This window comes from Vigna unguiculata, chromosome 7 (genome assembly GCF_004118075.2).
Source record: "Vigna unguiculata cultivar IT97K-499-35 chromosome 7, ASM411807v1, whole genome shotgun sequence".
NCBI classification, from domain to species: domain Eukaryota; kingdom Viridiplantae; phylum Streptophyta; class Magnoliopsida; order Fabales; family Fabaceae; genus Vigna; species Vigna unguiculata.
The window spans coordinates 7,313,421-7,339,030 of NC_040285.1; the positions used below are offsets into that span (position 1 = coordinate 7,313,421).

The window sequence follows — 25,610 nt, forward strand, 5'->3', positions numbered from 1 at the left end:
AACTTAGTTCAACAATCTAGGCCTAACCTAACTTGACTAAATGTGGATCTGCCTCGAGTTTGATGAACCTAACTCACCATAGCTCAATTAAGTATATATTTGTTTTCACTCGACTCAACCTAGTCTGAAACTGACTTAACTTATCTTGAACCCGAATCAACTTGACTTAACTTAGATCTAAAGAAATTTGGCTCGATCTAAGCTTGAATCGACTCAACTCAATCGTAGTATAGACGAACTAAACTTGATCTTAGTTTAGGATAACCCAACTCGACTTGTACCCGTTCCAACTTGATTCAACTTAGACCTAAGTCAATTTGATTTAACCTATCCAAGCATAGTTAAATTTGGACTGAAGCCAATACTGCTTTGAGACATAAGCTTAAGCTAAGCCCAAACCAAATCAACTTGATTTGACTTTGACCCAATTAACTCAGTCCAATCTTTCGTAAGCACAAATTTGTTAAATTGAAATACCGTATCTAAACAAAAAAAATTAAAATTGTCATAATCCATGCGAAACTAATCCATACAAAACGTTGAAAACTGAAATAATTTAAAATAAGCTGAATTCAAAATTAATATATTTGAATGTCTTAGAAATTATAAATTTCCCTCACCAAACACAAGGTAAGTCTTTTTAAAATTCCAAGTAATTGGACTGCAGTTCAATAAATAAAGATTAATACAAAAAATTGCGAAAATTGAAAACAAAATCTGATGACCGAGACTTTTCTACACTAGTTCTTCACTTAGTAATTCAATTAAAATTCTTTACAACATTTTGAAGAATGTGAACAATTTGGCTACTGAAAATAATTGTTGTCTAATACATATTTACTTGATACGTTGTGGTATGTGAACTAGCAAAAAATGAGAAAATCATCAAAAAGAATTTTATATGCTGATAGTTATAAGAAATTTTGCAGCTAATGGAAAGATGTAAATGTTGACTATTTCAACCGTTGGCTCAGTTTCATGTACAGGCCCTGCAAAAAAGAAGAAGAAGAAGATATTAGTACTACACAATAGAAAATAGGACAGTTCTTTATGCACCCATCAATCAAGGTGCACCCTTTCATTAGGAGTGCAACTTGACTTTTACAAGGTGTAGAAAGCTGAAATCTAGAAAATATTGGTCAAATGTAAGTGAAACTTTTCCCATTTAAGTATTTAAGAAGCAAGATAATGAAAGTGAGTAAATTAAAAGATTTTCTCCCTCTTTTAAGAAAACTAGAGAAAAAAAAAATGATCTGATATAGTACAAGGTCTGGCTCCTTAGTTTCCGAAAACAAGTTCCTGATGCTTAAATAAGTCTTTGATCTTAACAAATTTTTGTCATTTTAGTTCTCAAGCATATGTTAATATTATCACTTAAATCTCATGACTTTTCAAATTTTGGACTAAAGTGATTGATAAATTGCATTTCAAATACCTTTTTCTTTTAGTTTCTTACTTTCAGGAATTAATGGGATAGATAGCCTCTACACTTTTAGCAATCTGAAGGATGCTTATACCCAAAAACAATGAAGCTTGAGATGACTACAATTTAGCATTTTGTTTTGGTCTCGTTCTCCTCTTGAAAGAGTGAGATTTGCAAAACAAAACATAAAAAGGAGTCCCTTGCAGAAACTCATGTCAAAGATAGATAACCTTACATTTGTTGTGTGTATTGTTGCTCCTGTAGTCATACTGATATTCTGATCAGGAACCAGTTCGAAGTTCATGTGCTGTATAAAGATTGCCAGAGCAACTATAGCTTCCATTAAAGCAAACTGATCACCAACACACTTGCGGGGCCCTCCACTGAATGGAATGAATCTGCAACATGTTTTGATTCATAAAATCTGAGGAACTACTGTATGATATAACAAAACAAAAAAATATTCATAGAAGATATTAACCAGAATGAATCGTCCCTTCTCCCCACTCGAGGACAAACCTAAAAATGGTAGGGCACAATACTGAATAGGTTAGGGGAGAAGGGTAGGGAATGACTAGCTAGCTACCACAGTGGAGGTGCAATTTCTGTCCACATTGACAGCAAGAATGATTATTGTAACAATAATGCACACCTGAAGTCTGTATTTGTTTCATTTGGCACCGGACCATTCAAATCAAATCTTTCGGGCATAAACTCTTCAGCCCTATCCCAAACCTTGCAAAGTTATGAAGTTTACAGAATAGATCAAAATAGTGAATTTAGAAAGTCAGCAATAACATTCAGACAGTGCAACAACTTGCATATTAGATTTAATCTGCCAAATAACAACACATCAACTCCAGTCACCGTAGCAAATGCATGATAATAGGACAGGAAATATAATATTTGAATAAAGAATCAATAATTTAAACAAAGCAACAACGAGGGGTGAGAGGGTTAGAATATCATGCACAAATTCATAAAAGCAAGTTGCTTTCTATTTCTATACTGAAAACTGAAAATGAAATAGACAACCTTTTTATGCTCTCTCAAAATCAAACTTGTCATTCACAGTAGTATTTCTCTCTCTCTCTCTCTCTCTCTCTTCCTGTTAACAAAAATAGTCAGGGAAAAAACAGAGAAGGAAATTCATTTTGAAATGGAACCGAACAGGTTCAAACCATTATAAATTATTCAATTAAAAATAAATGAATAATATTCAGGATCAAAAATATGTTATAATCCATGGAAAATGAATACGTTTTTATTTTACTCCCAGTAAAAACAATATTTATTTTTTATCTCTCAAATTTGAGATCACCGTTTTTGGTACTACTTATAGAAGGAGCAAGTTTTTGTTTTGGTTGTTGTAATTACAACTTTTGGTCCCTAACATTAATTTTAAAATAAATCAATAAATAATAATTATTTTATGGATATAACAAAAAGATTAAGGATGTCACATGTTGACATTATATTGCAGACACTAGTGGAAGCTACTTGAAATAGTCAATTGACCTTTAGTTTAATATATAAACAATATGTATCACATCATATTAAGGAGTAAAAGACAACGATTTTCAAGTTAAGTATGAAAAACAAAGAAAAGGTCTTACAAGGACCAAAATGAAAGCTAAATCATTTTACAATAACTAAAAACATAAAGTCTAATACTAATGGCTCTACGCTGCCATCATAGGTCTCCTAACCCTGATTGCAATTGAAATAGGCATAATATTGGTTACCATAACAACGCACACAGATGGTAGACCATGGCAAATTCAGCTGCTTCAGGGAGGGATCATATATAGAATGAAAGTGAATAAAAGAAGAATAGTAAAGAGGCATTCGTTTAAGAGGTTTGTCTCACAATAGGCCATAGTGAATTAAACTTAGACAGCTTGAGATAAAGGATCTCATCTGCTGATTATTCAGCTAAGCAGTACTACTGGAAAAGACTAATTAAAGTGATTTAAAATTCCATAACCAAATTTTATAACAAAAGTATACAGATTTGGATACAGAAAGTAAATACCTCAGAAGAACGATGTATATTGTATACAGAAATCATAATATCTTGACCAGCATTGACTTTATAAGAACCTGGAAGCTCATCAGGAACTTGAGCTCTTCTTATCAACACCTTAAGGATGCACAAGGTTGTTATATAAGAATAGCAGAAATTATAACTTTGGTGAAATATATCTGAAATTGGAAGCTCCACTCCAAAAGGCATATTTAAGAAAAATAATACAAAGCAATTGAACATCAAGTGTTCAGATATATCATAATGATATTTTAAAGTGATTAATTACTAAATGAGAATTCGGTTTTTCTGTTTGATTTAAGATTCTTTCCTAAATGTTGATTTCTATAGGGAAATTAAGGTAAGACACTAAATAAAATGAAAAATGACATTTTAATCCATAATATTTCCAACTTTTCGGTTACTTTAGCATTTAAACTTTATTTAGCCTCCTTCAATGTGAGACCTTAGAAAATTTGGTTGCTGAATTAAACTTGTTTTAAACACTTTTTTTTTTTAAATAATGACTCCACTACACAAGGCTACAAAGGAAACAAAGGGCTTGATTATAGACCAGAGAAGGAGCAGTGGAACAATAATTACTCTTTACAACTCTAGGAGCTGGATGCTTCTGGAAAAAGACACATCTAGAAGTTGATGCAGCTGAAGATTTGTCACAGCTGATATTGGAGAGATAGTGGCCAACCTGTGTCTGGATTAAGTTGGGGCTAAACTCGAATTGTTGGGAAGGCCCAAGCCAGACAACTCTAACCTTTACACTCCTCAATATAATGACAGAAAAAATGAAGCCCAGAAAAGGAGCCAAACGGCCATGTGACACATGTAGGTGAAAGAGAGAACTGGACAGAAACAAGCTTCACATACACACTAGAATGCTTGAAAAAGGTTCAGGTTTTCAGACTCTTAACCTAAGGTTTCACTACCAAACTCACAAATCCCAGAAGCCACTGGCTTTCAAAAATTTAAATAATGACGATTAATTTATCACCAAATTCAGTTTCCTCTCATAACACACTAGTTATATCATTAGTTTTTAGTTTCACTATCAATTTTGTCTTACCATACTAATTTTCATAACAATCATAAACTATCACAAGGGTAGACCTGGCATACACAAAAGATAAATTGTTTTTTCCATCCCAAATAGATGTTTGTACTATGAATCATTTATATTGCGAAACATTGCAACCTACCGGGGGATGTGGATAGAGACGGAGTGACTCAATAATACAGTGTGTCAAGAACTTGAGATTTTTAATATCTTCGTAGGCAGGACGCCTTCCCTGTAAAACTCTGTCTACCTCTTCTTGTGCTTTTGCCAATGAGGAAGAATCCTGCATAAATAAATCTCATAATTTGAAGGGGAAGATCATGGTGGTGCTCGGACTTTTTGCTCCATGCTAACAGTAGTACGTTATATAATATAGACAAGTAGAAAACTGAGTAAATAAAAAATAACAGTCATAAATGTTCAAAAAGTCCGTAAGTCCAGCTGAAAGCATGAGAACAAAATTAGAAGGTTGAGGTCATTGAACAATGCTTTTTATATTAATGTCTTTGAACCAAGCTAACGTAGTTTCAAAATTTCTAAATTTCCTTATTGAAAGCTAGATTAAGAAAACAAAACTGCAATGAGATGATTAATGCAAGGTTCAAAAGGAAAATTAGAAACTATGTAGTGGGATCATGAGAATCATGCACGTAATCAATTCCCACATTCTCTCATGAAAAATATGCAAAAGCAACTTGTTGCTACTGATGAGAATGGGACAGAAGCTTTGAAGTCAATTCATAAAGTTGTCAGCGAGGGTTATAAAGATGTTATAATTAAGGGAAGAAATGGGGTGAATGATACCTTGCTTAGAAGATAAAGTGTCCAGGTCAGCACTGAACCAGTGGTCTCGTGACCAGCAACTAAAAGTGACAAAAGATCATCCCTTAATTGTACACTGGAAACCTACACGTAGAACAGTCAAATGAAAATAAACATGGAGAACAGAAATCCAAAGAAAAAAGTTCTCCAAACTATAAAGGGGAATTATACAAGATTGAGATGATCGATGACCCAGAAAAATCAACAAAATGTGTCATTATCAAGTGATATGGCAAGTTTTTAAGAAGTGGTTGAAGTGCAGACCTTCATATTTGGTTGTGTAACTAAATTATGCAGATAAACTCAGATTGAGCAGTAAGCACAACAATGCCAAAGGAACATGAAAATCCAAAAGTCATCTCCTTATGGAATAAAGTCTAGAAAAGAAAATTATAAGATGGTTCAAAACTTCTCAAAAAGTAATGTAGTGAACGAGAAAAACATGGCAAGAAATAAACATTTTTAAGTAAATAACAAAGAATTACAAGAAGACAACTGCTTGAATGAGTTATGATGAATCAACATCATAGCCTAAACTACCTAGAAGAGAATGCTCAGTATTGACCAACAATGATCAACGTACCCATAAAACCAATACAATACTCATCACTTCATCTATAGCACTGCCTCTTAACCTTTCCAAAGAGTCGATATATCTATAATTAACAGGAAAAGACAGCTGAATACTTCGTCTAATTCAGGTGAACTCTCTATAAAGTCACAAGATTTATACACATTTCAAATATACAGCAACAAACACTGATGAAAACAGAATATACATCAACAATAAAATACAGTAATACAGCAAACCTCTTCTCTGCTGGCAAGCAAGAACCGGAGAATACTAGGGTCAGCATCATTTACATATTCCTCAACATCAATTCTTTCCCCCTCAGATTCTACAATTTCCCTACATCTTTCAATGAGATCCTCAACAGTTTTCCTGATAACGCTAACAGCCTCTTCAGCCTTTATTTGTCTTGGAATTAACTTACAAAGAAATTTAAACTGCAATAACAAAGAAAAAGAAAAAAAAAATGTATTTATATACATGACATGAAGAATGAAGTAAGAAAATCCAAGTCCTGATTGTAAGATTAACTCGCCTTCCAATATGGTAAAAGATCAGTTGATCGAGCCTCTGCCTCTTTCAATGCTGTGTAAACAGCCTCAATAACAGGACTGTCTGCACTGAGTGCGTCAAAGTTATAGTTAAACACAGATAAACCAATAACATCCAGAGTCAACTGTGAAAACTTCTCCTCCATGTTAACAGCAGTTCCATTGAGTGCATCAGATTGTAGCTTCTCCACTAATCTCTCAGCACATCTACAAAACACCCTATCCACTATAATAGACAAATACCGTTTATGAAGAGATGGAACCACAGCCCTGCGCCTTGCCTAATATAGATCACAAAACAGTTGTAACAAAGAACCTGTCGCCCAAAATAAGCTATAAAATCATGACAAGAAGCACAAATAGTATCAATTTAGTCGTATATAAGTAAATCATTTATATATACTTCGATACTACGAATTGAAATGCATAACCGGGAAAGTGAGTCCACTCTCGTTATCAGACATTATTAATAGTCTTTTTTCTGTCACACTTTTCAGATACTATCCCTGCTATTATAAAAAATAATTCTACCAAAATACTTTATATTCTTAATTGCGTATTCCTTTCAATTTACTCTGAGTTATCTTTAAATATAAATTCAATTTTAATATTATTTTTGAAAAAGATGTTAATAGTTAAAAATAATCTTGTATCACAATATCTTTTTCATTGTAAAATCAAAATATAATTTAAATATTTAAAAATATTTATTTATTATAAATTTTAATTATATATAATTAATATATTCAATAATATTCATTATTTAAAAAAAATAATATATGCACCAACAATGTAAACTTTTTAAATGGTAATCTAATCACAAACTGCCGTGAATGCCAAGTTTATTACTACTAAAATAATTATTTTAAAAGTAATTTTTATTGGTTGGTTGACAATGTTTTAGAATCTTTCTAGACAAACTACTACATAAGGACTTTTAAGAGAGAAAACTAGGAAGAAAAAAAATGAAATGAGTTTCTTTATAAGCTAAAATTAGTTTCTGCATAAATTAACTTATAGAAGTTCTCTCGTAAAGCTTCTCTATATTTTTATTTTTGAACTTGTGCATAAGCTCATCTTTATCTTATAGAGAAACTCGTTTCATTCTATCTTTCTTATTATTCTCTTCTAAAAATTTATATGGAGAAGTTTGTCCAACAGGCTATAATCGTGTCTAGACAGATTGTGCTGACAAATTAGACTCTTAGTAATAAATATGTATTTAATGTAAGAGTGTGTTCAATAAACTTTTCTATAAACATATACATAATAAGAAAATAAGAAGGACAAATGAAATAAATTCGTCCACATACTAGTTTAGGCATAAGTAAAAATCATCTTTTAGAAAAACTAAAAAGGAAGTGCTTCTACAAATTATCTGTGGAGGAGAAGTTCATCTGGCTTTTCACCTAATTTGCTTTCCTAATAGAAGCTATTGTGAGAAATTTATCTAGATCAAGTCACTTCACTAACTTTAATAACTTCTAATGATATAAGAAAAAATTTCTTTTACTTTTCATATTATTTTCTTCTTTCAAAACTCCTTATGAAGAAGTTAATTTATCAATCAAGACCCAAAATGGAAGGTGCTGCTACATTGCTATATTACACAACTTAACTTTTTTTTAATTATCAAAATTCAAAACATTCTCAGTTTCTCGTAAACATAACTAAACAACAATGCTGCAAAAGCGAGCATTACCGTCCAGAGCGGGCCTTCGGCAATTGCGAAACCAGACCCGAAGAGGAATTCGGAGACCTCAGCAACGAGGCCCTTAGAATATTTGCCGTAGTTCCTGAGAACGTGTTTGGCAATGGCGGGGTCGCTAACGACGACGAAGTTTCTGGGGCCAGCGGCGAGGCGGTAAATGGGGCCATAGTCCTGCATCCACTTGAAGAGAGGGAGGAAGAGGGCGCCGCCGAGGAGGTCGGAGACGTCATCGAGCTTGGCGGTGGCGATAGGGATGCCGGAGTCGTCGTTCCCGGCGGTGAGGGAGCGAGAGAGGGAGGTGAGCCAGTCGGGGCTGACCCAGGAACCGGACTTGGTGCTGGCGTCGGGGGGTTTGTTAACGGAGGATTTGACGGCGAGGCGATGGTGTTTGGGGGAGAGAGAGGGAGAAGGACGGGTGGATGTGCGGAGAGAGAAGAGAGAGATGGGTGAGAGAGAGAGTGAGCAAGGCATTGTTTGAAGACGGTGGTGGGTAGAACCAACGGTTTCCCACGCGGAGTGAGCGAACGAACTACTTGCTTTGCCTTGCCTTTTATCTTTCTCTTTATCCGTTCTTAAAAAAACAATTTTAATATATTGTGACCCAAATGAAATTGTTTTAAAAAAATGTAATTTTTAAAACAGTTCTTACAAAAATTAATAACTTTTTTTTATAAATGAGTAAATGCTGTAAGTAATTAGACTAATTTTGGACCATAGATCGTAATATATGTTTCTTATAAAGGTTGTTTTAACTTAAATATGAATGCTTACAAAAAGTAAAATAAAATTGTAATAAAACATTATTGTGTTATAAGCAAGGTTGATACTTTTTACAAAGATTAATGTAGTGTTCGCTTAAAGGAATTAACTATTTCCAATGAATGGTAAAGATGATTAAGAGGTAAGATGTGTATTAGTTTAAGTGGACATGAGAACAACAAAAGGGGAATTGATTGATTTTTTAATCTTACATACATGACTCTGATTCGAGGGAATACGTGTTATAAATACCATTTTACTCTCAAATAAAGTTATGTTTTCTTTGTTTGTAGCATTGCTTTTTCTTTTATGCATGGTTAATATAATGAATGTCAAGTGCTACGAGAAGAAACCATGATGGTGAAAAATGGAGGGATCATCCATGGAAGTTGTGGTTGATGGTCGAAGATGAAGAGAAGAAAATAATGAGGTTGTGCATCTTGTGATTGAAGGAGAAGCAAAAGGATCCGATCCCAATTAGGTGGAACCAATCCATTGAGAGTATGGGAGAGGGATTCATTCCCATGACCTTAGAATTGATCCACTCAAAGTATGGGAGAGAGGGATCCGATCCCACTTGTGTTGGAATCAATTCATGAGTTTGGAAAGTCAAAACATCATGCACGAGAGGGAAATAATGGTGAATAAGTAGTTCATCCCTATAAATCTCTTCAAAGTGGTGAGATGGGTTAAATAGAGTATCCTGCAAATCCACGCTCTTCCTCTCTCGCAAGTCCATTAAAGCGAACGTATAAATACTCACAAATCCATTTCTTCTTATCGCTTAATATAATAAATCAATACAAGCGAACACAACCTAAAATAACTTTTACAATATTAAGATTTCTTTATGATTGAAATGTGTGTTTCTTTTTGAAGTAATAGTTGTAGTCTTTTTCAAGTTGCTTGAAGCAATTAGAAATTTACCTATAAATAACCTTGACACTTAAATGAGTTGGAAAATAAATGAAGTGTAATAACAAATAATCTATACTATTTTTAGGGGACTTTTACTTACATTAGTGCTAATGATGTGCATGATGGTTTCCATGATAGTCATATAATATAATGAGTTTGGACTTTACTAAGACTTAGATCTGTCAACTTGACCCATGATCCATGGATTAGCCCTAGTCCACCCTTAACTGTCAACTTAAGGTTTGTTTAACTAAAATTCGGCTGAACTCGACTGAGTCTGTTGTGGTCAAAATCTGGTCGAGTTGTCCTTAGCCAAAATTTGGTCAAATTCAACGCCTTGACCAAAATTTGGTTGAATTTAACCTAGTCGATATTGACTAAAATTTAATAGTTGTAAAATTGATAATTTTCATTAAAATTGTAGAGTATTTGCAAAAATAACCTAATTAGTTGATTAAGAGTCAAATTCCAATTATAAAAAAAAAATAGTGTGGGACTAAATTATAGTTATTAAAAATATTCAAAGATTAAGTTGCAGATAATAAAATAATAATTAAGAACCAATTTGTAATAATTACGAAAAAATATATGTTAAATTTGTAATTTAAAGAAATTTGGAGACTTATATGTAATTATGAAAAATTATGAAAAATAATTTTGAAGTTAATAGAAAACACTAAATTTTATCTTTGAAGGATGTCAATTAAATTTGTAAGTCAATAAAAAAGTCAAACATAAGTAATAATTAATATTAACTTCTCTACTATGTTAAAAGAAAAATAAGGTATTATATGGCATGTTCTTCTCCATTTTCTTCCTTCAATCTACTTTCTTCTTCTTTTTAAAACTAGTTGTTAGTCTCATTTTTGTTTTGCAAAAAATGAAATATGACCATGATATATTTTAGTCTACATGCTTCTTCCACTAGTGAACCTTCCTCTATGAGTTTTGAGTTCTCTAACACCTTAGTTGATTGTTATTAGATTGACAAATGTATTAAATCGCACAAGTAATAAAGTGAAAAGTTCAAATATCGTTTCTAAGAGATTTGAACAACACTTGACAACTCTTTCAATTCATAACTCAATTAGACAACATATTTCACAAAAACAAACATAAAACTCTTTTTGTGTTTTTGTCAAACATATGATGTTCAACAATATATGATAAAGGCTTTATGAGGATTAGGTTTCACGATTCAATTTAAAGCAAAACCACCAAACAATATACTTCTAATTTCTTCTTTAACATTCATACTTTTGTAACAAGCTGTAATGTCTTACCGACAAGTCTAAACCTGAATAATAAAAACTCTATATCTATCAATTTTTATTATACATTTGGATTAATAATCAAGATTATGATGTTATGAATAACTAAATGTTCCACATCTAAGACTAGCATGTGAAATCTATTAGTTGTTCTATCCTAATCAAGTTTCCCAAACTATCTTTCAAATTTCATCACCATTCTCAATAAACTGAGCATTTCTAATTTCAACGATTCTTGTACTATAGATAAGACAGTAAAACATATACTCTTTTGATTTTTCTAGATAACAAATGAAATATCCACTAATTCATCCAATTTCTTTTCTTGCAGATTATAAATTCTTACTTTTGCTTGACAGAATAAAGAAACGTATAATCCCTGCAAGCATAAAATCAACAATGTTTATAGTTTGACATTATTATATGCTTATGGTTTGTTTCTATAAGATGAAGTATACCTATTGTTTGTTCAAGAAAAAACTTATTTGACTAAGTAATTTGGCTTGTTAAGTTCAAGCAAAAGTTTATCAAACAACACGTATGCACAACACTTGCATTTATTACACAAAGCATCCTTTTAACTAATTATCTTTTCACTTACACAACCTGTGTTTGTTGGGTTAGAATGAATACTTTATGTCAGACATGATCTGATACACATAAATGTTTTATTTTTAGTTGTTTTAATGATAAAATCATAGCTATACAAAGAGCTTAATGAACATGGATTTAATAAAAGGAGATTGATAAGATTGATAACTTCTTTGACAAAAAGTTTTACATAGATCATATATGAGAAGACCATTGGGAAGTCTCTCTTAGTGAGCATGCGTTCTTGTGAGATACACATTTATTTCCTTGGCGTAGGAAGGGCTCCCAAGTCAAAAGAAGCTGCCTCCTAAATTTATTGGATTTTATTTGATTCTCATGAACTTGCTTTACATCCTTCCTTTGCCAACACTCATAATATATTCCATATTTGTCGCAATTAGGAATACATAATCTAGACTACATTTTGTAATTAGACAAAGTTCAAATTATGAGATTTCACTTGGGAATTGGTAAAAAATGAAAGAGCTCTATTATATATTATCTCTTTCTGGATTAGTGAACTTTTAAGGTTGATTTTTGTGTTGTTGGGAAGAACTTAAACTCCTAGTGTCGTATCAATTTTACATTCTTTTCTTTTCTTTTGATCTTTTTAACTTTTTGGCGTCAATATTCTCACCCTTTCTTTGATCAGATAGTACCAATGGAATGATGACCGAATGAATATAATTCTGACCAATTAGAATTTCTTTTGGAACAAGTTATTTTTTCTCTGAAATCTTTCATTTATTTGAGTTTTTTAGTTCAATCCTTGTCCTTATAATTCAATTTGAAGCAACTACAATTGTACTCTAACATCTTTCAAACTACTATTCTTTTATCCTATTTTTCAAGTATTTGACATCTGCTCTTGTTCTAACAAGTGATTATTTGAAAAATTTTATTCCTTGATTGAAGTTTTGAGTTGTTTGGTAACGCTTTAGTAGGATTTTAGGGTTTCGGTGTCACCTAACTCTTATATAGTTATTACTCGGCCTGCAAGAAATTGTTAAGTAAAGGAATCTAACTCAAGTTGTAATAAATTACTATTGAGAGTAATAATAACTGTTGTTGAATTTGATGTGTATAGATTAAATTTAGTGACTTTAATATATACATTGATTTTGGACAAGACAATCAGAGGAGTGAAAAATAAGTGCTGTAGATTAAGTGAGAGAAAGGCAAAAATAATTCTCTCTCATATGTAAGTTGGGTTAGATTTCGTTATCTAAGTTGTAATTATATGTAAGTACAAATTCTTATGGTTAATAGAGTTACCTTCACTTTACTAATTGCCCAAATCATGTAAATTAAGATATTAATTGGTGAGAAGTCGAAAAAGAATATTGTACATCAGAAAATTTGTAGATAGTAACTTTGGATGCAACGAACTTACTATAATCAAAGATTATATGATATGTGTATTAAAGTTTTGTATTGGATTAGTATTAATCTCTAATAAAATATGTTTAATATGAGTATTCCTCAAGACATTTGTTTATTATGAATTATCTTGTATCTATTTCACTAATTAAGGACCAACAATGATTTGAAATGAACCAGATAAAATTAATTGGATTAGTTAATTAAATTAGGGTTTAATATGTTTTTGGTCCCTTAAATTTTAGTAAAAATTAGAATTAGTTTCTTTTCGAAATTTTGATCAAATTTAGTCTCTCAATTTTAGAAATACGTAAATTCAGTCATTTTAACTCAATTTTGTTAAGTTTATTTAACGTTCGAACATGTCTCATGATGGTATTTGAGTTATTTATACCATTTGACAAAATTCCACCCCAATGTTAGTTGAATGTTAGCTAAGAAATGTATTTGAAATGTCAAATAAATTTAACAAAATTTAGTTAAAATGACTAAATTCACACATTTCTAAAGTTGAAGGACTGAATTGGGTCCAAGTTTCGGAGAGAAACTAATTTCAATTTTGACCGAAAGTTGAGAGACAAAAACATATTTAACTGATTAAATTATATATTTACTTGTATAAATTTGTGTAGTGATATAAATTATTGATGATTTACCCTTCTTTTATTTGTTATGTGATTTCCACTCTGACAGAATTTGGTACATGGGCACAAGACATTGGTATTAGAAATAGTTCTAGAATTCACACTTTTCGAAAAACCTAGAGAGTGTGAATTAGAAGAAAATCTCCAAAGATATATCTAATTATTTTCCTTAATTAATTGAAGAACCATACTAGCATCTTTGTTCACGCTCACGAGATTGATCGCATGGTACCAACATATATAATAATGGAGATAAACAGAAGGAGACTGCATGTCTGTGATCAGTGGCAATCAAAGTGTCCTACAATATCAAAATTAATACTAATAATATGTTACACAGATCTTCGTGTGCCATGGCACTTCAATTTATATATATAATTCCAATAATAATCTAATGACAAAAATTATTTTATTTCTTTATCTTCTCCTTCTACGCATGGTGAAGTCAATTTCCTGGAGTCAAGAAAATCCTTTCTCTTGGGCTCTCTGGTGGTAACGTATGCAAGAAAAGTATGAAAATTGGTGTCTGCGTAACGTTTGGGATTGTCATGGTCAATGAGTTTTGGTGACGGTCTCACAGTACAGTTGAAAGGAAGGCTATGGAGAGAAGCCACTGATGTTCTATTCTTCTCTGCATTAGCCATGACCCTGTGCAACACGCTCTTGTACTTTCCATTGCTGTATATCTGATAATCAACTCAACAAAAAGGGATTTCAGGACCACAAAATTTGACTTTTTCATTCATAATGAAATTTCCAATTTTTTAACAGACAAAACCTAAAACATTTTTCTTAAACCAAGACACACATGGTCGGTGAAAAAGTGTGGCAAAAGAATCTGTAATGTAATCTATGAAGGAAGGAACATGTATGTTTACCTCTAGGTGATCACCAACATTGACAACAAAAGCGTTGTTGATAGGTTGAACAGTTAACCATTGATCTTGGAAGTGTACCTGCAAACCCTCCACCTGGTCTTGAAGAAGGAGTGTAAGGAATCCATAATCAGAGTGAGGGGGCATCCCCAAGGTTAGGTCAGGTTGAGGGCATGGTGGATAGAAGTTGAACACCATCATCTGGCTCCCATCTTCCAACTCTCTTCGAATGTTGTCTTTTCCTTCGATGATTCCTAAACTCTCTTCAATGGCTTCCATCAACATCAGGAACAAGTGTCTGGTTTTTTCTGCGTATGTAGCCACCACTTTCCTACATTATAAGCAAAGGATAATTAAGTTTGTCCTTACTCATAATAATTATGACTCATTATTGTGTCCAAGCCAGCAAAGATGGTATCATAGAATCTGTACTTTATAAGTTTATAATATTGATAGTGAAGAACACAGAGGAAATTGACTTTTTTCCTTTGTCTGATTTCTTATTTTTTATTTTTTAGTTGTCCATTTTAAACGTTGTAAAAGTATTTTTTTTTCAAGTTTTGTGATAACTATAATTGACTTTAACTATTTTTTTTCAAGTTTTAAATGATGACCGTGACTGCTATAACTGACTTTATCAACTAGCCCTATTTTATACTCAAGACAATCTCGTTTGAACCGAAAAGACTATTACTGATGTCCAAATTGACACTAATTTTTCACCATATTATAAAATCCGCAATGAAACTACAACCAACTTACTTCAATTTTTATATCTGCAAGAAGCGGAAGCAATATTTTATTTAGTTGAAAAATATTTAGGAATAGAGAGATTATTTCATGTTATGGTATAAGATCATGTCACGAGACTTTTTTAAGAGCTTTGGTAACGTTGTTTAATCCTACCACTTGCATCAATCTCGTTGCCATTAATTGTAGACTGTGATATACAGATGGATACTAGGAATTAAGATTTAAATTGCTGAGAATAGATTAACTATTAATTAATATTTAATTTAGGTTATATCTAAATTAATTAAGGTGAGAAGTGTACACACCTGAAGTCTAAGGGGGAATGAGGCCAATGGGGGAGGAAATCAGGTAAAGGATGACAGAGAAGTTTCAAGAAGTCCCTCCAACATAACACACTGTCTTTGGTTTGGCTGAAACTAGTTCCACATCGAACAGGTGCACTCATATCAGTTGTCATGTACTTTTCTCTTTCCTCAAAAGGAAGATCAAAGAACTTTCCACTCACATCCCTCATGCTGCTGATAACATCATCTGAGATACCATGGTTTATCAGCTGCATCAATCAAACAAAATGAAACTCATTCTATTTTCACACTCATAGAAGAGTCATATATATACACACAAGCTCAACTGTTTAGAGATGAAGTCCAAATTGTTCAACAAATATATGTAGGTTTCACTAATATATTTCATCAAGTTCAGGAAAATTATGTGGTTTCTCACCTGAAAAAAACCGTACCCTTCACAAGCATTGGCCAGGGATTGAAGGACTTGTTGCCTCTTTGGACCAAGAAGTTCAGAGTAATCAATGATAGGTAGCTCAAGGTTTTGCTTGGCAACATTAGAGTCTTCTGAGTTTGTACCAGGTCGATCAGAGGGTGGAAGTATGTACTTTTTAGGTATACTGTGAAGGCCATTCTCAACAAGGTGCTTCACTCCTTTCTGATATTCATCACTCTCTCCAGTTCCTACCATTGCTGGAGTCATGTGTGCAAGCTTCTCAATATAAAATGTCCTGCACATAGCAGGAAAAGTGTTTACATGGTTGAAAAATTAAAAGTGGAGCACATTAATTAGAGTTATATATTCATTCCCCATTACCTGGATTGAGAAATATACAAAGAATGTTGTATAAGGCTATAAGGGGTAGGATATGAAAAGCAAAGTGTTTGATGGATGATGATGTTGTGTTCATTTTGATGTGTATATATAGTGAAGATAAGAGAAGTGTGAGGTGAGAAACAGTAGCAAGTTTTGGAGAAACCAGCTTCAGGTTTGTGAACACATGGTGGAAAAATTCTAATATTAAAAAATGGTTGACAAAAGTTGAGTCAGAGAGTGGGGAAAGGAGAGTAGGGTCGCCACAGTTGCAGAAGAAGCCATGGAGATGCTGCTGAATGCTGCAATTATTATTTCAACTGTTATGCATTAATTGGAGATTAATTGTGCCTTTCATAGGACCTACCTCTATATCTCTGTATACATGTATTCCTTGGACTATTTTCATATAGCTGACTTTTTGTGTTACAAATAAAAAAATCTTTTAGGTTTTGACATAGACTTATCTCACCGTATATGCTTCATTCAGGTCCATGTTCAAAGCATTAGTACATGTAATTATCTAATTTATAGATCATGCACAATTGTTTTAGTTTAACAAATACTTTTGAGTTCAAGTTCTACATAGAAACTTTATTAAATACGTAGAAGAAAAGTTCTCCTTTTGAGAAATTTTATTTTATTCAAGCAAGATTATCTTACATTTTAAACAAACAGTGTTTTTTAAGCAGTTAATAGTAAGAGAACAAAGAATTTCATGAATTATTGTTGATTAAAGTTTACATTATTAATTAAGTGGGGTTATTATAACTAAAATCTTTTAGATATTCATAATTGATAAATTTTTATTTTAGTTTTTATCAATGGTTTGTTTTTTGTGCATGTTTTGAAAAGAAATACAAAAATATATATAATACAATTAATGTTGGAACAAATTGTGAATATGATCTATCTCAGCCTTGTAAGAAGCTTGTTTCTGGAGAATGATATCCTGCAGTTGACTATTGACTGTAGGTTTCTACTCACATAGCATATGCTGATTCAATATTTTTTATCTCATTTATTATTTTTTAATAATAATAATATAATTATTATTATTATTATAATATGTGTTTTATGTATTAGATGGAGAATTCTATAATTTGTTAAAATTTTTAAATATATCAAATTTAGATTGTTTTTATTTTAAATTATTTAAATTTTAAAATGTTGTATTTAGAGAAAATAATTTAAATTTATTAAATTTAATTTTCTTTATTTAAATAGATCACTAAATACAAAAGTATTGATTAGAGGTTCTATACTTCTGATCCAACTTTTCTATTATTTAGCTTTGATTATAATATATATATATATATATATATATATATATATATATATATATATATATATATATTATTGTATGTGTAAAAAATCTTATGTTTAGATAAAAAAATTTATAATTTAAAAAAATTAAATATATTCAATTTAAATTACTTAACTTTTATTTTTAATGTTGTGTTAGATAAGACAATTCAAATGTGTTGACTTTTAATTTTTTTTATTGGGATGGTATTCATTTCAAGATTTGTGATTCCATACAACCTTTAACATAGTGGATAGAAATTTATTGATTACCTTTATCCATTAAATAGTATGTGGAGGTTAGGTAGAGGAAAAAATAAGCTATGTTTTTTTTTTATATACAAATTTTTCCTCCTTTTTTAAACAAATACTCCTTAGATATAGTAAATATTTACTTAAATCCGCATTTTGATCTTGGAAGTTTGATGCAAACTTAATTAGGATACAAACTTATAAAATTTTAAGAGTTATATTACAATATAAAATATTATGGGTCATATAATTATAATATGCAATGTTATGAGTGTTGAAAATTTTTGGAGATTGTAAAAATATGAGAGTTATAAGATATATGATAGATATAAGATATATATTACAAGATGAACTTGTTATTTTATTTTATTCATATAATTTATTTATTTATCTATCTATATATATATATATATATATAATAATAATAATAATAATAATAAAAATGTAACAGAATATAAAGTCAAATGACTTTACTTGATTTTTTTTAAAAATAAAGTCACAAAACTATTGATATGAGAATTTTCTCTTTCCAAATGTGGATTTAGACGAGATACAGACTTAAATGAGTGCAGACTTAAGCGAATATTTACTATACATATATAGAACCCTTTTTACGCATTCTGTTTTTGGAAACTACCAAAGATGGGAGAGGAATCAAAATAATTAGCATAAGGATGTAATTGTTAGAATAAAGTCCAAATAGACTATTGATTTTGATTAGGTGCTTTTACAATAAAGTATAAATCATAAACGTGTTTGTTTGATACACATATGTTTTCTAAAATAACAAAATTTGTAAGATGCGAGTATTTTGTTTGATAGACGCAATATCGTCGTGTTCTTTATGTCTTCTAATAAAAGAAGTCTTCATAAGTTCACAATTGTAAACTATTGTTGTATAGAAATTCAAAATATTCATCCCTCATTTAGTGTGATGTGGAGAATGTCTTCATCCCTCATTTACCATAAGATCTTGTAAAACTCATGTCTACATCAACAATACCTTGAAAGACACATTAAAGTTGTTCTATACCAACAACCATATTGACATGCCTTATGTCAACTATGAAAAGCTTATTTCTGATGTATATGATGTCTTGTTTTACTCCATTTAGGATAAAAACACTCTAATCTAGATATGATAAACTATGTTTGCTATCACGATGTTGTTTGAAAAGGAAATAAGCATCAAGCACATTATGTGTCTCTACATCTTTTCATGGTTAGACGCAAGCTTGAAGATGAAAACCTGAGTTGAAGCTTTACAATGAACAAAAGGGATTTGCAATGAATAATTTCTCAAAGCTCTACGTAAAGAATCTCTCAAGTTGAAGATTAGCAAGAAGTGAACTATAGTTGTCGAATTGCTACCAATCTTAATGCTCAAGTCTTCAGTCCTTTTGTGCTTGAAGCTTTGAAAGAACATTGTTTATGTTCAATAACTATATAGAAGAGTGTATAACCTTTATATCCATTGAAATTAGTAACCTCTCTTTTTAGGGAGCAACCTTATGATGTTCTTGATTACTCTCTTTGTAGACCTTTATGTTTTAGGCAAGAGTAGTTATGTGTCCAAAAATACTCGAGTTATATTAGTTAGAAAAAGTTGAGGTCCAAACATTACTTACCTTTATCTTTGTAATGTTAGTATGTTAAGTGAGACTTGATCAATTGGTCAAAAATTAAATGTAGTTTACCTTTATAGATGAACCAATATAAAAACATAAAGTGTAAATATTTTATCTCTTTGAGCTTCATTATAGTGAATGTTATCAACTTTGATCTAACAAAAGGAGAGTTTTTATAAGCTAGGTGTTTGATCTAACAAAAGGAGAGTTTTTATAAGCTAGGTGTTTGACAGATTGTCTATTAAGACAAAACTTGCATCTAATTACATATCATTGGATGAAACAATGTGAACATTGCCAAAAGGTTCTCATACACAATTTGATTCTCCTTTATTGTGTACTTGTTTTCTTAGTTATCAAATCCTAGAATTTGGACTTCAAGAGATAAAATCAATGCATGCTTTCTAGAGAACTCCACCTACTTTCCAAGTCACTTATTGAGCTTTCCTAAATCCTTCAAATATTCAAGTGACCCATGGTCACCATGGAGTCTTTCATTGAAGTAAGAAAATGGATGTCTTTCATAAAAAAAATTGCACCTATTCCAACCTTTGTGCATCACACTCTAGCTTAAAGGTTTTGAAAAAGTTTGGTAGAGCTAGAACATGTGCACGGGTGGGTTGATCTTTAAGCTTCTAAAAAGCTTTATCATGTTTGTCCTTCCAACAAAATGTGACATCCTTCTTCATTAACTCATTGAGTGGTGAAGTAAGGCTAGAAAAGTTAGGAACAAATCTTTTATAAAAACTTGTTAATTTATGGAAGTTCCTACCCTTTCTCACATTTTATGGAGTTGATCGTTTTTGGATGACTTTAATTTTCTCGAGATTCACATTAATACCATTTTTTCTAACTAGAAAAACTAAAAAGGTAACACTATCTAAACAAAAGGTACATTTATCTTCATTAGAAAAAAAAAAGTGGTTATTCTTATCCACTTATCACCTTTAATTTTGATTTGGTGATAATAACTCTTAAGTTCAATTTTTGGAGTTACAAATCTAAAGAGAAACTTATATATATATATATATATATATATATATATATATATATATATATATATATATATATATATATATATAATTATATAATTGAGAGTATATGATTTTTATTTTTAGGAAGGTGCAAAATTAAAGCAAAAAATATTTACATTGTGAATTATATGTGGAACGTTACCATTTTATATATTTTTTAGATTTAACTATATACGTATCCTATTGATGCATCATAACTTCTAATCTTATAAAATGAGTTCTTATCTTGAGCTTTTTAAATTTATATTTATTTTCTCCTTTAAATTATAGAATATTATTTTTATTTATGTGAAATGAGATAATTTTTATTTTAGTTACTATAAATAACTTTTCCTTGATTTTAATTTATTATTTAACACTCTTAAGATAAGTGAATGCAATTTATTTAAAAAATTAAAATTGTCACAGCGTAGTAAAGCGACTACTAAGTATTAAATAGAACGCTTAAACAATTAATTGTTGTCGGAAAAAATGACAAAAGAATGATGATTTCACATTTTAAAGGTAGAAAAATTAAATAATATTTTTTAAAGTACAAAATAAAAATTTATTTATTTTATTTAAACTAAAATTATATTTAACTTTAATTTTAAAAGAGTTTTTTAATAGAGTTTTTATATATATTATTTCCGTTGCTGAAAGAAAAAAAAAATCAAAACTTACGGTTTTCCCTTTTAATCCACTCCTATACAAAAAATTTACTTACCAAACAAATTAAATAGCTGTGAGACCTAATAATTTTGGAAATGTGGAATTTCGCATCATGATAAATGCATGAAAGAATGGTGTCATATTGAGTCCCTGTCTTCAAAGAAAAGAAAGTCCTTAATCCAATTTTGAAGGAGTTGTAGTAATAAATGATATAGTTGATTTGTGCAAAAAGTTTGAAAATACTTATTTCATTATAAAGGTGATTCTTGGAAGGCATATATTGCCTGCAGTCCACAAGGTTTTATGGAAAATAAAAATTTATTGATGTTTTGTTTGATTGGTTGTGTCTTTCTCCTTCTTAATTATAATCCTATTTAGTAAGTTAAAATCCATAAGGTCTCAAAGGAGACATGTTATTTATATTCATAATTTATATTAGACAAGAACAAGTTGATAACGGTTTGCTTAATTATTTATTAAAATATTATTCAGTAATTTAGATGTTATTATTATTAAATTATTATTATTATTAATATTATTATTATAAAAAAGTCATCGATTAGTTTTATTTAAAAATAAATAAATATTGTTTTCTCTTTTTTCTTTGATCCTAAAGTTCACTCCGCGGACAAACGAGGAGATGGAGAACATATATCAGTTTTATTTATTTGGTGCTGCTTAAAAAGAAAAGATAAATAGACTTCGAAAAGAGGTCTTACAAAATTTAATTTAACTTTTAGACAAAAAAGTGAAATTTAACTAAAAAAGCATAGGAATTTGTTTTTGCTTAATAATTTTAATTATCTCTTTGCTTGTCCTAAACAATTGAGTAAGGGAAAATAGTGAAATGTGTTTGTGTTTAAAGATATTAAAAATTACACTATATCTAAATAGAAGTATATTCGTAGATAAAACAAAAATAAAAGTATATAATAAATTTAAGTTAGTTTAACATCTCAATTTCTATATTCATGATTATTCAATAAAAATATTATTACTGTAATTTTTCTATAATTTTTTTTAGGAAAAATTGCATACTTTTCATATAATTTTTCTTACAAAAAGTATAAACATTCCTATACTATATTTCTAGACAAAGTTGTGAATCCCGCCGTGCAACACAATTACTAAATTTCCCTAATAATGTGTTTGGACGAGGTATTTTAATGAAGAAATTCATTTGTTTTTGAAGAATTTAAATTTTTTTGTAATAAAATATTTTGTTTGGATAAAAAAATTAAAAAAACATCTCAAATGCAAGCATTTATTTGAAGTATTTCAATTAGCTAAATTAATAGAAATTCAAATATCTCAAAATAGGTGGAATTTGAATTTCTTTTCACTCAACCTTACCCTCAAAATGACCCAAATGAGTTGGACAGGCCTAACGACCAAGGCGGGCCCGACGACCAAGATGGATCGGGCGAACCAAACGACCTAGAGGTGTCGGTGGGTCGACGACCCAGACGTGTTAGGCAGGCCTAACGACCCGTACAGGCTAGACTGGCCCAACGACCCATATGGGCCTGATCGACCCAATGACCCATATGGGCCCGACAGACCCAATGACCCATATGGGCTCGACCGACCCAACGACACGTACGTGCCCAACTAGCCCGACAACTCATACGGACACGATCGACCCGACGACTTAAGCTGTATTGACTGACCCGATGACCTAACCGGATCGGGCTGGCCCAATGACATAGACTGGTCAGGCGAGCCCGATGATACAAACAAGCCCAACAACCCAAATGGGTCGGACGCCCCGACAACCTAGTAGTGCCAAGTCGAGCCAACGACCTAAATGGACTGCATTTTAACACAAATTACATTTATGCTTAGTGTTACTATCATCATAATAATGATTTTAGGTTGTAAACATGTAGGAAAATCCTCAATATGGAAAATTTTGGCATTGTCCTTAATTTGGATGTAGGTTCGAGTGATAGTGAAGATAGTAGTGTTTGGGCAATAAATGATATTGAAGGCCTTAATTTCAATTTTTCACAAGGAACTAGTAGCTAAGGATTAGGAACACAAAAGAGTGGGGAGAAGAGAAAAAGAAACAATAAGGGTAGGAAAAAGGTAACTGCCTCATCAAGGATAACTGATGGGATAAGTGTAATAGTTGAATCATGTATACCACTTGTTGATGCTATAGCTAGTGCATCCATTGGTGATGTAGTGGCAAAACTTAGAAAAATTCCTAGGCTAAATGGTGACCATGTTTTTCGAGGCAAGTGTTTTCAATTGATGGTGCATAAGTCAAATAGAGAAATGTTCCTTGCATTGCGTGATGATGTGGATATCTTGATGGATTGACTTGATTACAACAAATAACTCAAGTGATTTAACAAATTGATTGTTGTGTAGTGAATACTAGTTTAAGGAAATTTTAATGCCTTGATGGATTGGCTTACTTTCTTGTATTTGCTTTATATCTATGGAACTTTGAATTATTGCTTCATGTTTCAAGAATGACTATCATATGTTTGTTTTATGCTTCTTAAACACTGAATTATTTTATGTTAATGTATGATTATAATCCTATGTGAAAATTCTGTAATGTCACTTGTTGGTAATCTTTTTTGGTAATATATTTGTACATGTGAAAATGGATAATATGAATAATAGAGAAGATTTTAAAACTAATATTGATGAAGATGATGATGATGACCTTATGAGAAAAGCATTGTATGTGAGTGCACTTGTGGGTGAGTATGCAATATAATATTTATGTAAAGAACCATGTAGAACTAGCAATCACACAAGCCCATTGCTGCATAAAATCTTACAAAGTCATCCTATTTGTTGTAATAAGATGTTTCATATGAAAAAAAAAATACTTTTCATCAACTATGAACAAATTTAGTTAATCATGGATTAATACCCCCTAACCGTATGGGTGTTGAAGAAATGGTAGCAATGTTCTTAAACATGGTTGGCCATGGGATATGCAATAAGATGCTCCTAGAGAAGTTTCAACACTTTAGAGAGGCAATAAGTTGACATTTTCATAATGTGTTAATTGCTTGATTAAATTGTCAATTAAATATATCAAACCAAAAGATCATTTGTTTCGAGTCATAAAAAAATTCAAAATGATCAATGATGGTACACATGTTCCTTGTGTGGTAACCTTGGTGAACAAGCAAGATTTATTGGAAGAAAAGGTGTTCCAACACAAAATAATGGATATCTATGATTGGAATATGTGTTTCAGCTTTGTATTAGCTGGATTCATGATGCTTGTATCTTTGACCATGTTGTTACAACTGCTAACATGAATTTTTCACATCCTCTTCCAGGTATGGTTTCTTTATTATGATTACAATTAAATTTTAATTTCAATTAAAGGTTATGTTTACATTTTTTTTCTATTTCACCAAAAATATATTATTCGTAGATGGCTATCCAACACTAGTGGGATATCTTGGTCTCAACAAATGTTAACGCTATCATTTTCCTAATTTTAGATGTAAAAGTGGATTTGAAAATCATAATGAAATATTCAACTACTACCACTTAAGTTTAAGGTGAATACTTGAAAGAACTTTTGGTATATGGAAGAACAAGTTTCTAAAAATTATTTCATACTCCACATATATATATATATATATATATATATATATATATATATAAAAGTTTTATATCAAGTCAATCTTGAATGTTTCTATATTTGTTGATTTAGTAGTCACTTAAAAAATTATTTCTCGGAACAATTTTGAAAATGGAAGTAATAATGTCTATAGAAATGATACAAAAGTATAAATGCCCATTACTCAAAATCAATTTTAGAAAAATATTTAATATATGAAAATCATGGTTACATTTTATGTCATCTAAACAAAAATCAAGTCAGTTTTAAACCACTTTCATTCAAATTCAATTTTACAATTTCACACTTATTAAGATGAATTCAACCAAGCATATATCCAAACACATAAACTAAAATGGGCCAAAGCAATTCAATCTGCAAACACAAATTGATATCGTTTACCACATGAAATATAAAGGTAAACAATTAATTGTTGCACACTTTTTATACTTATGGCTCTTTTTAATAAAAAAAAGGATGACCCTTAATATATTTTTTTAAAGCCGAAAGGATGCCCCTTAATCTATGAAAAGGGTTTATGTTTGGGTGATGATGTCACCGGTAAGTTAACACCAAATACGTATACGTCACCCTCCCTTCAATAATCTAATGACCAATGCACAACAGGAAGTGGGGACATGTACTTATAATAATTATTATAATAATTAAAATAT

At 30.9% G+C, this 25,610-nt stretch overlaps 2 protein-coding genes across 4 annotated transcripts; both read right to left on the minus strand.

The window, feature by feature from the left end:
• Positions 1–667: 667 nt before the first annotated feature.
• Positions 668–8,715, minus strand: LOC114192824 (carotene epsilon-monooxygenase, chloroplastic). Of its 3 annotated transcripts, XR_003606150.1 has the most exons (10): positions 8,168–8,715; positions 6,450–6,746; positions 6,154–6,351; positions 5,326–5,427; positions 4,664–4,804; positions 3,459–3,566; positions 2,076–2,158; positions 1,905–1,942; positions 1,659–1,821; positions 719–989 (listed from the first exon to the last, which is right to left on the minus strand). XR_003606150.1 is itself a non-coding variant. In XM_028082646.1 (9 exons), the coding sequence occupies exons 1-9, from the start codon at positions 8,645–8,647 to the stop codon at positions 954–956; spliced, it is 1,608 nt and encodes a 535-aa protein (XP_027938447.1). In that variant the 5' UTR covers positions 8,648–8,713; the 3' UTR covers positions 668–953. The 3 variants fall into 3 exon arrangements, 2 of the variants coding, with proteins under 2 accessions (XP_027938447.1, XP_027938449.1); XM_028082646.1 differs by lacking the exon at positions 1,905–1,942 and having other exon boundaries at positions 668–989; positions 8,168–8,713; XM_028082648.1 differs by lacking the exons at positions 719–989; positions 1,659–1,821; positions 1,905–1,942; positions 2,076–2,158 and adding an exon at positions 2,174–2,531.
• Positions 8,716–14,017: 5,302 nt separating this feature from the next.
• On the minus strand, positions 14,018–16,578 carry LOC114190564 (protein DMR6-LIKE OXYGENASE 1). Its single transcript, XM_028079505.1, has 5 exons — positions 16,469–16,578; positions 16,091–16,382; positions 15,673–15,920; positions 14,618–14,945; positions 14,018–14,425 (listed from the first exon to the last, which is right to left on the minus strand). The coding sequence occupies exons 2-5, from the start codon at positions 16,352–16,354 to the stop codon at positions 14,144–14,146; spliced, it is 1,122 nt and encodes a 373-aa protein (XP_027935306.1). The 5' UTR covers positions 16,355–16,382; positions 16,469–16,578; the 3' UTR covers positions 14,018–14,143.
• Positions 16,579–25,610: the final 9,032 nt, after the last annotated feature.

Coding starts and splice junctions, on each gene's coding strand:
- LOC114192824 (XM_028082646.1), bottom strand. CDS start 8,647: ATGCCTTGCTCACTCTCTCTCTCACCCATCTCTCTCTTCTCTCTCCGC. Junction 3,567..4,663: donor GTCTCTATCCACATCCCCCG/GTAGGTTGCAAT, acceptor TGCATCCTTAAG/GTGTTGATAAGAAGAGCTCA. Junction 990..1,658: donor CAACAATACACACAACAAAT/GTAAGGTTATCT, acceptor TCTTTTTTGCAG/GGCCTGTACATGAAACTGAG.
- LOC114190564 (XM_028079505.1), bottom strand. CDS start 16,354: ATGACTCCAGCAATGGTAGGAACTGGAGAGAGTGATGAATATCAGAAA. Junction 15,921..16,090: donor AAGGGTACGGTTTTTTTCAG/GTGAGAAACCAC, acceptor TGATTGATGCAG/CTGATAAACCATGGTATCTC. Junction 14,946..15,672: donor CATTCCCCCTTAGACTTCAG/GTGTGTACACTT, acceptor CTTATAATGTAG/GAAAGTGGTGGCTACATACG.